Source organism: Echiichthys vipera, assembly GCF_963691815.1.
Source record: "Echiichthys vipera genome assembly, chromosome: 6".
Lineage (NCBI taxonomy): Eukaryota > Metazoa > Chordata > Actinopteri > Perciformes > Trachinidae > Echiichthys > Echiichthys vipera.
This window is the reverse complement of record NC_139831.1, coordinates 22,755,961-22,769,308: the sequence shown is the minus strand read 5'-3', so window position 1 is coordinate 22,769,308 and position 13,348 is coordinate 22,755,961. Positions and strand designations below refer to the sequence as shown.

The window sequence follows — 13,348 nt, the reverse complement described above, 5'->3', positions numbered from 1 at the left end:
CATTAGTGATGTGTTTTGCTATTGCCAGTCTCACAATAAGCATGACCATCCATTAAAGTATTAATTAACCACTGCTGGAATGTTCTTTCTGACATTAGGATCCCTGTAGACGTCTGTCAGAAGTAAATGTTGTGTGTTTTCTAAGTGCTGTATGTGTACATGGCTGGCACAAGGTGAAGTACTCTCTTGAATTTCAGATTCATTTATAGATTTCATCTTGAGAAAGAGGGCCATGTTGTATGGACATGGTTTGAAAATGATAAAGGTATATACATTAGAGTTCTCCTTAGAGCTAGCACAATAAGATGCCATGGCAACTGCTAAGCAGCATTGGGAGGTGTTGTGATTGACATTGGCATTGGAGCATGCGGTCACAGTCCAATCTGTTTACAAGCATTATCTTGACTATCCAAGATAAACAGGTTCTTCTAACACAAATAGATCAAACCCTTCGAACTGCTAAAACAGTGTTTGGCAAAATACCCCCAACAAAAGACACTGTTCCTCATCTTTTCATCTTTTTCCTAAGATGCCATGGCAACTTTTGAATATTTCATCTTCAAATATTGATTGTAATTTTTAATTGCACTAGCATAGTTGTGATGCTTGTAGACTGTAGCTTAAAGACATTGTAGACTGTAGTTAAATGCATATTAACGGCTTTCTGTTGGCTCTATTTTCGCCACTCTTGTGTTCTCAAGTGTCGAGGGTGCTATTCAAACAAAACACGCTGTCAGCAAACATGGAAGAACAGTGTCTCTTGTCCAAATGCCTGGTCTCATCGTCGTATCAGATGTAATCTGTTGGTTCTCTGGTTTGCCTGCTACAGAGTTTGATTGAATAGCATCTTCAGTCTCCCTTGTGTCATTGCTAGAGCTGAATTTCACTTTTCTCCTAATTCAGCTGTCATCATGATCATACTGTATCATATCTCAGGTTTAATATGCAGGAATGTTAACACTGAAGGCTCATTCTGTCTGTCTATGTGCCTGTTTTCTTTGGAAGCATGACTTGATGTTGTGTTGTTGTGTCTGCATCAAACACATTACTGACGATGTTTCCTGTTTGCTATCCACTTCCCCCTTCTTTTTTCTCTTGCTTTTTGTCCTGCGCTGCCTCCTTGTCCCTCTCCCCCTTACACCCCCTTCTTGCTCTTTTTGCACCTGCCTTCTTAGGTGTAAACAGGTGCACACCCCCCTCATACCCGCCCCCCCAGGACCCCCTCAGTGCGGGGCAGTATGAGGTAACGGAGGACATGGCACAAGGAGAGGTTTTTGAATTCAGTCAATCCAAAAGAGGCCAGGCTCCTTTCTGGCAGAATTTTAGTAGATTAGCTCCATTTAAGAAATAGAGATACACGGACTCTTCTGAAGGACCAGCTATTTTTCTTAAAAGCACTAAACACTGGATGATCGTCTCCAATGATGAAGAAAAATACGAAACACACACACACACATGAGACTTTTGAAATTACAGGACCATTGTTAATATAGAGTGAATGGACGCCGCAAGAGGACTGAAGACTTGGATTTGAAACACTGAGGAAAAAATAAAACTTTATAATTCATATATGTTACTAACATTCTTAGTTATCATGCTTCTCCAGCTGAGTCAACTCATGAACTCTTCTCTTTCCCTCGGATTCTGCATCTTCACGCCATCTGAATGTCCTGGAGGGATTTAGATTGTTATACTAATTCATTTTTTATCCATCACTCCAATCCAAGCCAGGGCATTCCTAGTAGTATGAGTGTGTGGGAAAAGCTGAGATCAGTGAGATTGTTTGTTGCATTCTTCTGAATGTGAGATTGTTTTTTGCATTCTTCTGAGTGTGAGATTGGATAATTACAGGCTACTGGCTGTGGCGTCTGAGGGACTTGTGAAGCGCGATTGTAAGCATCATGTCCGAGTTAGATCCATTCTGCCCACTGATCACATTCACAGACCCTATCTGTGCCATATCGGCGTCTGGATCTTAACGCTCCCCATATTCCTCTCTCTCTAGCTGTGCGCATATAGTAGTAGCCCTCTCTTCACCAAGTCTGACGTTCACAGTGTTTCCCTCGCTCTCCACATCCCTCCCTATCTCTCTACCCACCTGCTCAGCCTCTGTGAGTCAGAATCTCTCAGAGGAAGAGCTTCATTCTCTTGGAAACCTGCCACTGGTCATGATATGATGGGTCAGGGAACAAATCAATAGTCGGAACATCAATAGAATATTTACATCCTTTCACCAACCACTTTTGACAGGGTATTCATAACCGATCACACCGAGGGGCTGTGGGTTTGCGTTCGCCGATAGAGCTCGCCGCTCAGATGAAACAGCCGGGAGCAGGAGATAGGCAGGCTGCAGTCCACCTGCCTTGTGTCAGAGCCCCTCCCCACTCTCCCCCCAGAGACCACCCCTGTAGCACTGTGCTGGCAGCTCACTGGGTGTTTGGAAAGATAACAGCCTACCTCCAGAAAATATCTACCAAGAGTGGAGAGTTGAAGTTGAAGCATTGGCCAAGGTCTAAAATAATATCTCTTTTTTTTTTTCACGTCAGCTGTCAAAAGAAAGAGTCATTTTGTATTGCTCACATTGTAAAAAAAGCACAGCACATATTCAGTCTGAGGAGAACTTCCATGTAAGAAGGAGTAACGCAAACACGCCACAGTGTGAGAAATTAGAACAAACCCTTAACAGCACATGGGGAAATGGGAAGGAAAAAGAAGGCAGAAATTATAGATGAACAGGACAACCATTGCAGCCGGTTGTGAGTCAGCACCAAAAGAAGGTCAACTGCAGAAGTGTGAGCCGATACCATACAGAGGCAGAAAGGTGGATTTAAAGTGTAGCAGGCAGGTGCAGGTTTCATGCATCTCTAAAGACCGCAGCTTCCAATCCTCCTTGTGATTTATCCAGATTTGATCCATGCACTGGCAGATAGTTTGGTACTGTTAAGTGATTTACAGGGGACTGTGGCCTGATCAGATTGATTTGTGTAATCAACAAAGCTCCGGTGGGCGAAATCCTGCCATGTGCTACTACAACAGGGGAATTAGAAAGGAAAAGGATCTACTGAGGAGAAACCCAATTTACACACATCATGAAGGTATATTCTTTTCTACAGTTGGAATGTAAGTGACACACAATGTTTTTTGATCATATTTTGACCTCAAGATACAGAAGTACATTTTGTGTTGACTTATGTCACCTGATGGACAGTACATATACAGTATGACAACTTGTGCAATGTGATATATCATTATATATCTTCACCATTCACTACAACGTGATATGAAAGAGTTATATATCGTTCTGTCATTTGTTTGCCTTCTTATAGGCCTTATAACCTATTGGAGAAAAAAAGAAGACATTAGAATTGCTTTGTATGTTGTGTAATTTATGTTTTGTTTCAGTAAAGAAAGTTAAGAAACGGGTGAGTCGACTGCTGGTGTCTGTAGAGATGGCTCCCAGTGAGATTGTTGTGGAAGATAATTCCCTGGTCTGGCACAGCATAAAGATATGGTTCCCAGGCCATGATAACCTCAGGTCCCGTGCTACGCCCACCCCCACTCCCTCACCCCCATTCCCCTACCCAACGCCACCACCAACATACAGACACAAGCATGCATGCAGGCACACACACACACACACACACAGACACATAATCATGTGCACTTGCTGGCCCGTTCTGCTGCGGAGAAGAGAGATGCTATCTAACAGTGCCTTCCAGCATTCCACTAGTGATTATCTATTCAGTTTCACAGGCAGATTTGAATTAGTCATGTATTTTCCCTTAAGTGTGGGATCTCTCTCTCTCACTCTCTCTCTCTCTCTCTCTCTCCCCCCCCCCCTCTCTCTCTCTCTCTCTCGCTCTCTCTCTGTCTCTCTCTCTTTTTCTCATACACACTGGGAATTCATCATTCCCCAGTGCATGAGATACACTCGGACAGAAACTTAGAGGTCAGGCCTTTTCCATATGAGTAGACACAGTACTGTGCTGTCTGACTGAAAACACACCATATTATATTATATCACACGTACATAGTGGTCATTTTCTTGCACCATATAAAAAAAAGAAATTAATTATAATTTCAGACATTTAGAAACGACACAGAATTCCTTTAGTGTTATCTATTTAACACGCTGAGAGATAGTTTCATTTGAATATATTGAAACAGATTTTCATTAGTCAAGTTATAGGTTTCACTTTTCAAAGTATATTATTAGCAGTGAATCAAAATAAGAATCATCTATTTTAACCTTTATCAGCTACACACTGTAAATAATGTAAAAAAGAACAGATCATATATTTGGATATTGGTATTTTGCGTTGGAGACGAATGTTGTTCCAGTTCTAGCGTGCGGTAGACCTCAGTACCAGGTAAATGCATGCTTGTGGCATCCAATATTTTGCATGAGACTTTAGACAACTCTTAGCAGATTGTTTAGTTTCATTTAACTTCCAACAGGATTTTTTTCCACACCATGGAACCATTCATTTGTGAACCCATAGCATCTCACTAAAGGGAGTTATTTTCTCTGTCCACCTGTCTCCTGCTCACGACACTTTACAGGTTGTAGCTTCTGTTTTTTATTTATTATAAGTAGAGGGGGACATCTGTCCTCATGCTGAATCAAAGACTGAACTGTTGTTAGATGAAATGAAAGGCACCAATGCTCTCTTTGCCCAGATATATTGGGTACTATAAACTGTAAACTATTCTTTTTGTTTCTTTGATTCCAACCTGCACTGTCATGCTCCAAACTGCTGTTTTTTTGTTTTGTTTTTTTATTTTGGAATGCCATTAACCGCTAAGGCAAAACGGGTATAATTTTTCTATGACAACAGTGAACCAAATAGGAGTTAGCACTGGTCGTGGGTGTTTGTGTATAGATTCGTAGTCAAGCAGAAGAGCTGAATAAATGCGGACCCTCTCGGGTTGAGCTAAAAATAAACATAATCCTGAAGACGCACACGCGCGCAGTACTTCATTGCAATTCATATCATGCTCTTGTTTCTACTTTAATGATTCTTTGAAGTACAATGACTCAACAGTACAAATTAATTCCTCACTTGTATTTATTGAATGCAGTATTAAATAGTACCATTTTGGCCACATTGTTAAAAGGGTGTATATATTGGATTTATTTTTCTTATATAATTATCATTCTGACCTTGTACTGAGAGTTGAGAGGACATCCTTCTGCGTAGAAGATGTTTTGTTCTATTTCGGGACGTGAAACAAAGACAATATAGCAGACTATCAATTGGATGCATCAGAGGTTGCTCAGATTTATGTAATTCCTTTTTGTCCCACGTGAGCCGCTGACCGTGTTCACTCACATTTAGCATAGCAACATATCCATAGGCATTCCTTACAGTTGGTTATGCAGTCCTGTGTTGTTTCAGATACGTCAGGGTACAACTGAGTCTTCAATGAGCCATATATCCATGTGGTGTTCAATGACAAGGTTAACAGAAGACTGACATCCCACTTTTGGAATCTATTCATTGTATATTACCATCTATTTTGAGGTCTGGATTTTTGCCTATCAGAAAAAGTTCCTCACAGTATCCATACCCTTTCTCACCATATGCAAACATTTGTCATTTTCTTTCCTGCTGGCCTTTGAGTTTGATTATTTGTTGTAGAAGTGAAAAATGCCTATTCAATCCAGAAACTGTGAATGGGAGAGTGGAGATGTCAACTGTATGTACATTATATGTTTTGATGTAATCAGAAGCACTGGGAATATGTTGTACTTCGCTGTAAAAATAAATCCATATCTGAGCTATAGCTGTACTTTTGTTGAAAATAAAACCTCTACAGAAGTGCGTGTCCACGCGTCAGTGTGTGAGTGCGAGCATTGTGCTGGGTTTCCTGTTGTGTGCCATCATATCCTGTTTGTAGGTTCACATTTTCAAAAGCTGACACATTAACTGCTGGATGTATTCCAGACGAATACATTTAAGGGTATACAAACAGGAGATAATAGCATTATCGGGATGATGTTCAGAAGTCACAAAAGAAAAAAATCCAACCACAAATTATAGCCTGCAAATAACTGCTGTAATCAATAAGTAATGAGACTTATGCAAGTATTTTCTCCCGGTTGGCCCTGCTGAAGTGTACGCTGTTCACTCTGCTTCCTAATGTTTTGAAGTCCACAGATGCAAGATCTAAGACATCATGGTGCGATGCAGTCTCACTCTGTGTGTGTGTGTGTGTGTGTGTGTGTGTGTTTGTATGTGTCACCAGTGATGTCTAAATAACTGAAGTGAGTCTACAATATGTCTGTTTGTGTAACATTACCTGAGAAGAGGATAGAGCCAAAGGTGATGCAAAGAGGTATTAACAGATGTTCAAAATTACAAATGAGAGGTCAAATAATTTGTCCAAGAGCAATAAGCAGTATAACTGTGGTCTCTAGTGTTCAACCATGGTATTACACTTCCCAAAGACATGGCAGATTTTCCAACAAGGAGCTCTTTAGGACAGGGGTCTTCAACTTTTTTTCCAGGGGTGTGGGGAGTAGAACCCCCTATCTGTGCAGTGACGCCCCCTACTTCATGTATTGTTTAACACTGGGTTGCATATTAAACTGGGCCTACAAAAACGTGTAATGGCTATACACATGTTTATGATGCACACAATACCAAGCTATTAAAACAATTAATATTGACATATTCATACTTTTTTAATGTAAAACATACATGTGGAAGGAACAATGAATCCTTAAGCTTAACTGTATCTGTGGATGGCCACTTCAGTGACCGCCTTACCTACAGGCTGGTAAGCCTTTCATTATTTTAAATGGATTGGGTTTTTTTCACCAATTATCATTGCCAATATGTTGATGTATATTTTCAGACATTATTATTAGCGAGAAGGTTCCAGGTTCGCATCCCGACTGGGGCCTTTCTGTGTGGAGTTTGCATGTTCTCCCCGTGTTTGCGTGGTTTTTTCTCCGGGTACTCCGGTTTCCTCTCACCATCCAAAAACATGCACGTGTTAAGTTATTTGATGACACTAAAATTGCCCATAGGTGTGAATGGTTGTCTGTCTCTGTTTGTCTCTATGTGCCCTGCGATAGACTGGCATCCTGTCCAGGGTGTACCCCACCTCACGCCCGATGTCACCTGGGATCGGCTACAGCCCCCCGCGACCCTGACAGGGACAAGCGGTTGAAGATAAATGAATGAATGAATTATATATATTTATTTTTTTTAAAGAATTATCAAACAATAATTTGGTGGCTGCCCTGTCATCTTAGTATGATCATCTGTCTGTAAAAAGACAAAGATACTTGAATATATTTATTTAAACTGAAGCTATTTATCCATTTAGTAGTCACAGACTCCAATTGTCATATAAAAACAAGAATTTACAGCAGTGGCACAGTAGTGACCTTTTCTGAGTGTCTGTTATGGTGTCCTGATTGTGAAAAAAGCTTTATGCTCCAATCATGAGTGAACAGCAATGAGGTAAAAAAAAAATGTCATTGGCCATACGGTATATTCTGATGCTAAGGTGAGCGTCATATGAGTTCAGAGCTGCCGTGCTTCAGGTAGTTCCTCAGGATGAGAGGAATGTTCAAGCCGTCAACAGCAGGCTCTTTATTCGCAAAGGGGAGGTATCTTCGAATGGCCAGCCGAGTCTGTGACATCAGTGTTTTGGGACAAACTGGAGACGAGACAGACAAATACAGGGGGGTCAACATTTGGACAGTTTGCACACTTCCATGCTTACAGAACCAAATAATAATCGGTGTCTCACCTCTCTCTTTGAGCAGCAGAATCAGAGCCTCATTCTGTTTTGTAGTCTTGTCAATGATCAGCGTGGGCAGATACACGTCTGCACCGAAATCAATGAGAAGCTGGATGTACTCCACCCCGCAGCCGTAACGCAGGCATACCTCCAGGACTGTCTTTGGCTGCTTTATCCTGCTCAGCATCTTCTCATCCGTGCAGTTGTAGTTGGGATTGGCTCCGTGGAGAAGGAGCAGTTTGAAGCAGTCCAGGTGTCCATAAACAGCTGAGATATAAAGGGGCCCTCTGCAGGCTGTGGCATTGGAGGCCCACTCGGGGACTTTGGGCCTGACGTCCACCTCGGCCCTGAAGCGCAGAAGCTCTCGGAGCACATCTACATCGCCCTCCCGGGCTGCAGTCAGCACAGGGGAGCAGCTGTTGTACTGGCTGCCATTTGGATCGGCTCCTGCCTTCAACAGGGCAGCCACACAGTCCAGATGTTTCCCACTGACAGCTGTGAACAGAGGCGTCTGGGCCTTCACGTCTAGGCTGTCAATCTGGATTCAAACACAGCAGTACACCAACATGTTGTAACTGTAGGAAGCCTTCCTGACAAATTGTGATTAGGTGATCCAAAAATGTGCACATTAACATACTCTCACCTCTCAAATTCTCTATTTACACAACCAGGAGACACTGAGTAGAATTTGCTTTGACTTATTTATCTAATGGCAGTATTTATTCTGTAAACAACTTTATCTAACATGGAACACTTTGATATTTGTGAGTCTGACATTAGCTAATAATGACAAGAAGGCAGTGCCACATGATAATTGGTTCAATAGAAACAAACATCTATTGGAACAGAAGAAGGCTGATTGTTATATTATGTTAATGTGAATTTATGAATTGTCATTATTGCCATATTGTCAAAAGTGAGATTTCTATGTTTTTTTTATTATAAAGCAGGTTGTGGCGCGATGCAAATAATAAGAATCTTATTCATTAAATTCTCTCTTTTGTACATATAACATCAAAGTTATGCACAGTAAGTTGTGTTTTTCCACATATTTATTTATTGTGTATTCCATTTTTCTTACTGAAGAAAGAAATACACTGTAATGTGTGTATATTCCAAAGATTAAAAGCATGGGTACGTAGTATAAGATGATGAATTTCTGTTTAAGGGGGCAGGCTGAGGTGATGGATGGGTCCCAAACACAGGACTTTTACTGAGGCGAGTGGGCTTCGTTCCCTGTTGCTGTTTTTGTCCTGAATGAACCAAGCCAAACCATATTTTCTCATACTAACTCAATCGTATCGATGCCTAATCGTAACCGTCACATTTTCTAGGCTAAAGCCAGTCACATAACGGTAGTTTTGGTGCCTAAACCTAATGGACACCAAAAGCAACCATTGTGGTCCCCTTTGGGTCCATTGCTGGGTCACGGTCCATTTCCATTCATTGTTTTGTAATATATACATTTTTGTGCAGAACTTTTTGTACGATATCCTACGAGCCTGTCTGCGGGAATATGTTGCTAAATACTTTGAAAGTATAAAAACACTCAATCCACAGATGAATGCATATTCAGAAACTGTGTCTTCGGGACTTCTGTACAGTTATGATGTCACAACTGTATTAAATATAGGTAGAAAGTGCTGGTACAGTCGTTTCCTAGCTGCAATGATGGTGCAGAGATGCAGAGAGCGCAGAAGCCAAAGACCTGGAAATGCTGACCAATTAGAGCAGACTGGTCTTTTTGAGAAGGGGGTCTTAAAGAGACAGGTATTAAGATGGGGCATTACCAACAGAGAGTGAATAAAGGTTGATTTAGACAGACATATGAGGAAAACATCATGTGTTTATGAACATTAAAGCATGTAAACATGAACTACTAAAACCCCAAAAAACAAGTATGAACCTGAAAATGTGCATGATATATGGACCTTAAGATAATGATTAGTGCAGCTTTAGTGCCTTCAGTGTAAAATGGAGTGAAAATCTAATTTCTTAGATTAGTTTTGATTTATTTCTATTAAAAAAGGCCTGCAGACAGCTAGGAACCTTTTGGGGCTTTTAAATGAAATGTGTGATCGCTGAGTGCTGTATATAATTTGGGTTATTAAATAGGATGTACTTGTGTCTATTACACCCACTAGCAGGCACAGCTGTAGTCCCACCTGCCCCCTCCAAACCTACTCTCAGAGATCCATCTCGCCATCCTCATCTGAATGCTGCACGACAAAATGCCCTCTCCATATCTCACCTCTGCACCGTGCTCCAACAACAACTCCAAGCACCTCAGGTGTCCCAGAGCAGCAGCAGTGCGCAAGGGGGTTACTGGGACCCCCCACCCACTCCGAGCATTGATAGACCTCCTGTAACTCTCCTGAGACAGAAGCTCAGAGAGCAGAGTCACGTTGTCACTGCTTACGGCATTGTTCAAGGCCTGACACTGCTCATTGTCCCCATCCTCCTCCTTAGGCTGCAGCAGGGAGAAGATCTTCGAAATGTCCATCAAACTCATGTTGACAGCTTGGCTACGAACCATAGTGTAACCCCAGGCTGCTGCAAGTCAAAGCCCTTCCATCTGCATTGGCAAACATGTCAGAGAAACATGGTAATACACCCACACACATACACAGCTGATATTTTGATATTTCCTTGCTTTTGTTTTTTTTTATGTATTGTTATTCTTATTTTTATTTCAACGTAACACATTTCTACATGAAAGTAAAAAAGCATTTCTAACCATGACCATATAGTAGGGCATGACGATTTGGCCAAAATCGTTTTATCCTGGTATAGATCATTTCATATCTTGATGACGAAATAAACCACGATATAGCACATTGTCTGGTAATTCAATACATAAATGGTATATATAAAAATAACCACCATGAGAAAGCCTATTTTTGATTACTCCTGTGTGAATTTAATACAAATATTAACATTTTTTCTTAATATCTTATTAAGAACTTAAGTGCAAAATATAGAATGTGTCAAATCAGATTTTCTGAGATATTTGAGTTAGCATGTGCTTGTAATTATTAATTTAGACGACGTCATTGTGTATCATAATATCTCGATATATGATTTCATCGCGATATAATTCAATTGAAAGACTATAAATGATCGTATCCAATTATCGCCCAGCCCTCCAGTTCTACCAGAAGACAAGTCACAGTAATACAACCTAAATCACAGACGCATGACTGCATTTTATACTTATGGACAGAAAAAAAGAGTGGTTTTCCACCAAAGATTGACAGAATTTCTTCAGCGGAAACCAAGTTACATAGTTTGTGTCAACAGTAGCAAAGTGCAACATGACACTTACCTCAACTGGTTGCTCGTTATGTTATTTCCAAAGACGTTAGACGAGAAGTTACACTTTCAAAAGTCCATGATAAGTCACGTGGAAGAAAGAAGGAAAGAAAGGTCCTCCGAGGAGTGTGTGTGATGCTTCCACAGGAGCTGTGTGTTGTGAAAAAGTGCAGTATGGGGTGTGTGTGTGTGTGTGTGTGTGTGTGTGTGTGTGTGTGTGTGTGTGTGTGTGTGTGTGTGTGTGTGTGTGTGTGTGTGTGTGTGTGTGTGTGTGTGTGTGTGTGTGTGTGTGTGTGTGTGTGAAATGACAGAGGGGGCCAGAGCTCCATTCTGGTGTGTGTGTGTGTGGGGGGGGGGGCAATGAGCTAAGTTTAGGCCACAGATGGGTCTGGCTAAACTTCCATTCTTGGAGAGTCAAAGCTGAAGGTTTATAATTAGAAAGGTGATACACGTGTGACACTCAGTCTGTGATTGGTGAGCGTGTCCTGAATTTAAACCAAAAAATCAAATGGAGATGTTTGTGTCTCTGTGTCACTGCACACAAAGAACTGTTTCCCTATGTGACGACACAGTCAAATAATGAATGAGATCGGCCGGTAGTTTGCCTGTATGTGCCCCGCATTCACCCCGTTTCCCTGCTTCGTACCGAGGCGGCCATTTCAGTAAGTGTCAGCTGTGTGACTGTCAGAAGCTTTAGAGGAGCAGCCAGTCAGCTGTTTCTCTGACAAATCCACCCATGCCTTTAAACTGTCCCATGTTTAGAATGGAGGCTGTGACACATTCTTTCAGCAGATGGCACAAGAGTCCAGATTCCTGGCATACAAATACACAAGGACACTGTATTTGTTTATTCTAGCACGCAGACATTGGAGAATTAAAGTGAATAACCAAGTCTTGCTTTTGATGAAAACCTGAATCCTGATCCAAGAACAGTGACAAAATGAGCGCTTTAGCCAGTACAATTAAAGTATTATTCATTTATCAGTTACATCCTATGTTGCTTTTGTTGTTGTAAAGGAGCTTAACAATTAAAGTACAGACTTAAATGGACACTTCATCTTTTACATTTTCTAAATGAGAAATCTAAAAAACTTGGACACATTTCTTTTCTGGACATTTGTCTTAATATAAAATATAACGATCATGAACATTATTTAAACCTTTAAACCTTCTGTTTTTACCCTCTCCTTTGCGGGGGAAAAAAACAAATATTTAGGTTTTTTTTACGTTTGGTATATTTGACATATTGTAATTGAGATTCTTGTTTACATTTCAAGTAATGCCAATGACAATCTTAGGCCTCAGGCACCCTCCAACAATTCTGGTTCAATAACTATAAAAAAGGAAATCATGCATGTAAAAGCAAAAGCAGACAGAAAACAGCGCAAGTTAAAATACAGGGCTGAAATATAAACAAATAGAAATATAATGTATGTAACATAGGCTAATTTGTGTAGGAAGTATTGCAAATGAATATGAACTGAATGGTAAAGGAATGTAAAAATGCATGTTTGCACTGTGCGTACTCTGGTTTACATGTGATGAATAAAACATGAAGGAATCTTAATTTAATTTTTTGTTTTTTATTTAGTTCAGAGCTTTATTTGCAAATTGTCACAGGCAGTCGTTTTTCTTTCGATGAACATTACAATCTTACATTATGAGAACATAACATACTTAGATTTAAGAAGAAAGAGCAATTCAATACACACTAGAAAAAGGAAGTAAAAAACAACAAAATAAAAAGTAAATAAATAAATACAAAAAAAATGAATTGAAAGGTAATATAATCACATTTCCTTGAAAAAAAATTGTATTATATCCACTGCATAAAAACTTATTAATAATAATAATAATAATTTGGATAGACTCAAAATAATAATACAAAAATTCAATTTTGAAGGGATCAGAGGCTGAGATTTTGAAAATGTAGCTTGGTGGATCATTTTCCTTGTGGAATAAATGAGTTGACTACCAGTGTATTGTTTTGTTTGTTTTCATAGTAGAGAAGTACATATTCTGCTTCCGGTTTAACCAAGTGATTATTCTGAATGCTGAAATAGGTCTCATTTTTTTTGAAAATTGAATACTGAAATAAAAACATACATACATAAATCAAAGACATTAAATTAAAAAATATTTTTCCACTTCCCGTCCTGTCGGCCACCAGATGGCGCGAGAGGTTCGGTTAACGGCAGGAAGTGCAGCTGTAGTAAACAATCAAAGAAGGCCCGGCACGGCGTAAACAGCAGTTTGGCAAATAAAAGGGAAAGCTCAT

At 40.2% G+C, this 13,348-nt stretch overlaps 2 protein-coding genes across 5 annotated transcripts in view; one reads left to right on the top strand and one right to left on the bottom strand.

Moving 5' to 3' along the window:
• The window catches only part of LOC310948318 (rho guanine nucleotide exchange factor 9), a 42,334-nt gene extending 36,569 nt beyond the window's left edge, over positions 1 to 5,765 (top strand). For 3 of the 4 annotated variants that reach the window (XM_083915410.1, XM_083915408.1, XM_083915407.1), the window contains one exon: positions 1,176 to 5,765. In XM_083915410.1, coding sequence (XP_083771536.1) covers positions 1,176 to 1,351 — 176 coding nt within the window. In that variant the 3' untranslated portion in view covers positions 1,352 to 5,765. The remainder of the gene's footprint in view (positions 1 to 1,175) is intronic. The other variant, XM_083915409.1, reaches the window with a different exon arrangement.
• An 851-nt stretch (positions 5,766 to 6,616) lies between these two features.
• On the bottom strand, positions 6,617 to 11,252 carry asb12a (ankyrin repeat and SOCS box-containing 12a). Its single transcript, XM_083915740.1, has 4 exons — positions 11,084 to 11,252; positions 10,010 to 10,333; positions 7,768 to 8,296; positions 6,617 to 7,674 (listed from the first exon to the last, which is right to left on the bottom strand). Exons 2-4 carry the CDS (start codon positions 10,292 to 10,294, stop codon positions 7,529 to 7,531), a joined length of 960 nt encoding a protein of 319 aa, XP_083771866.1. The 5' UTR covers positions 10,295 to 10,333; positions 11,084 to 11,252; the 3' UTR covers positions 6,617 to 7,528.
• Positions 11,253 to 13,348: the final 2,096 nt, after the last annotated feature.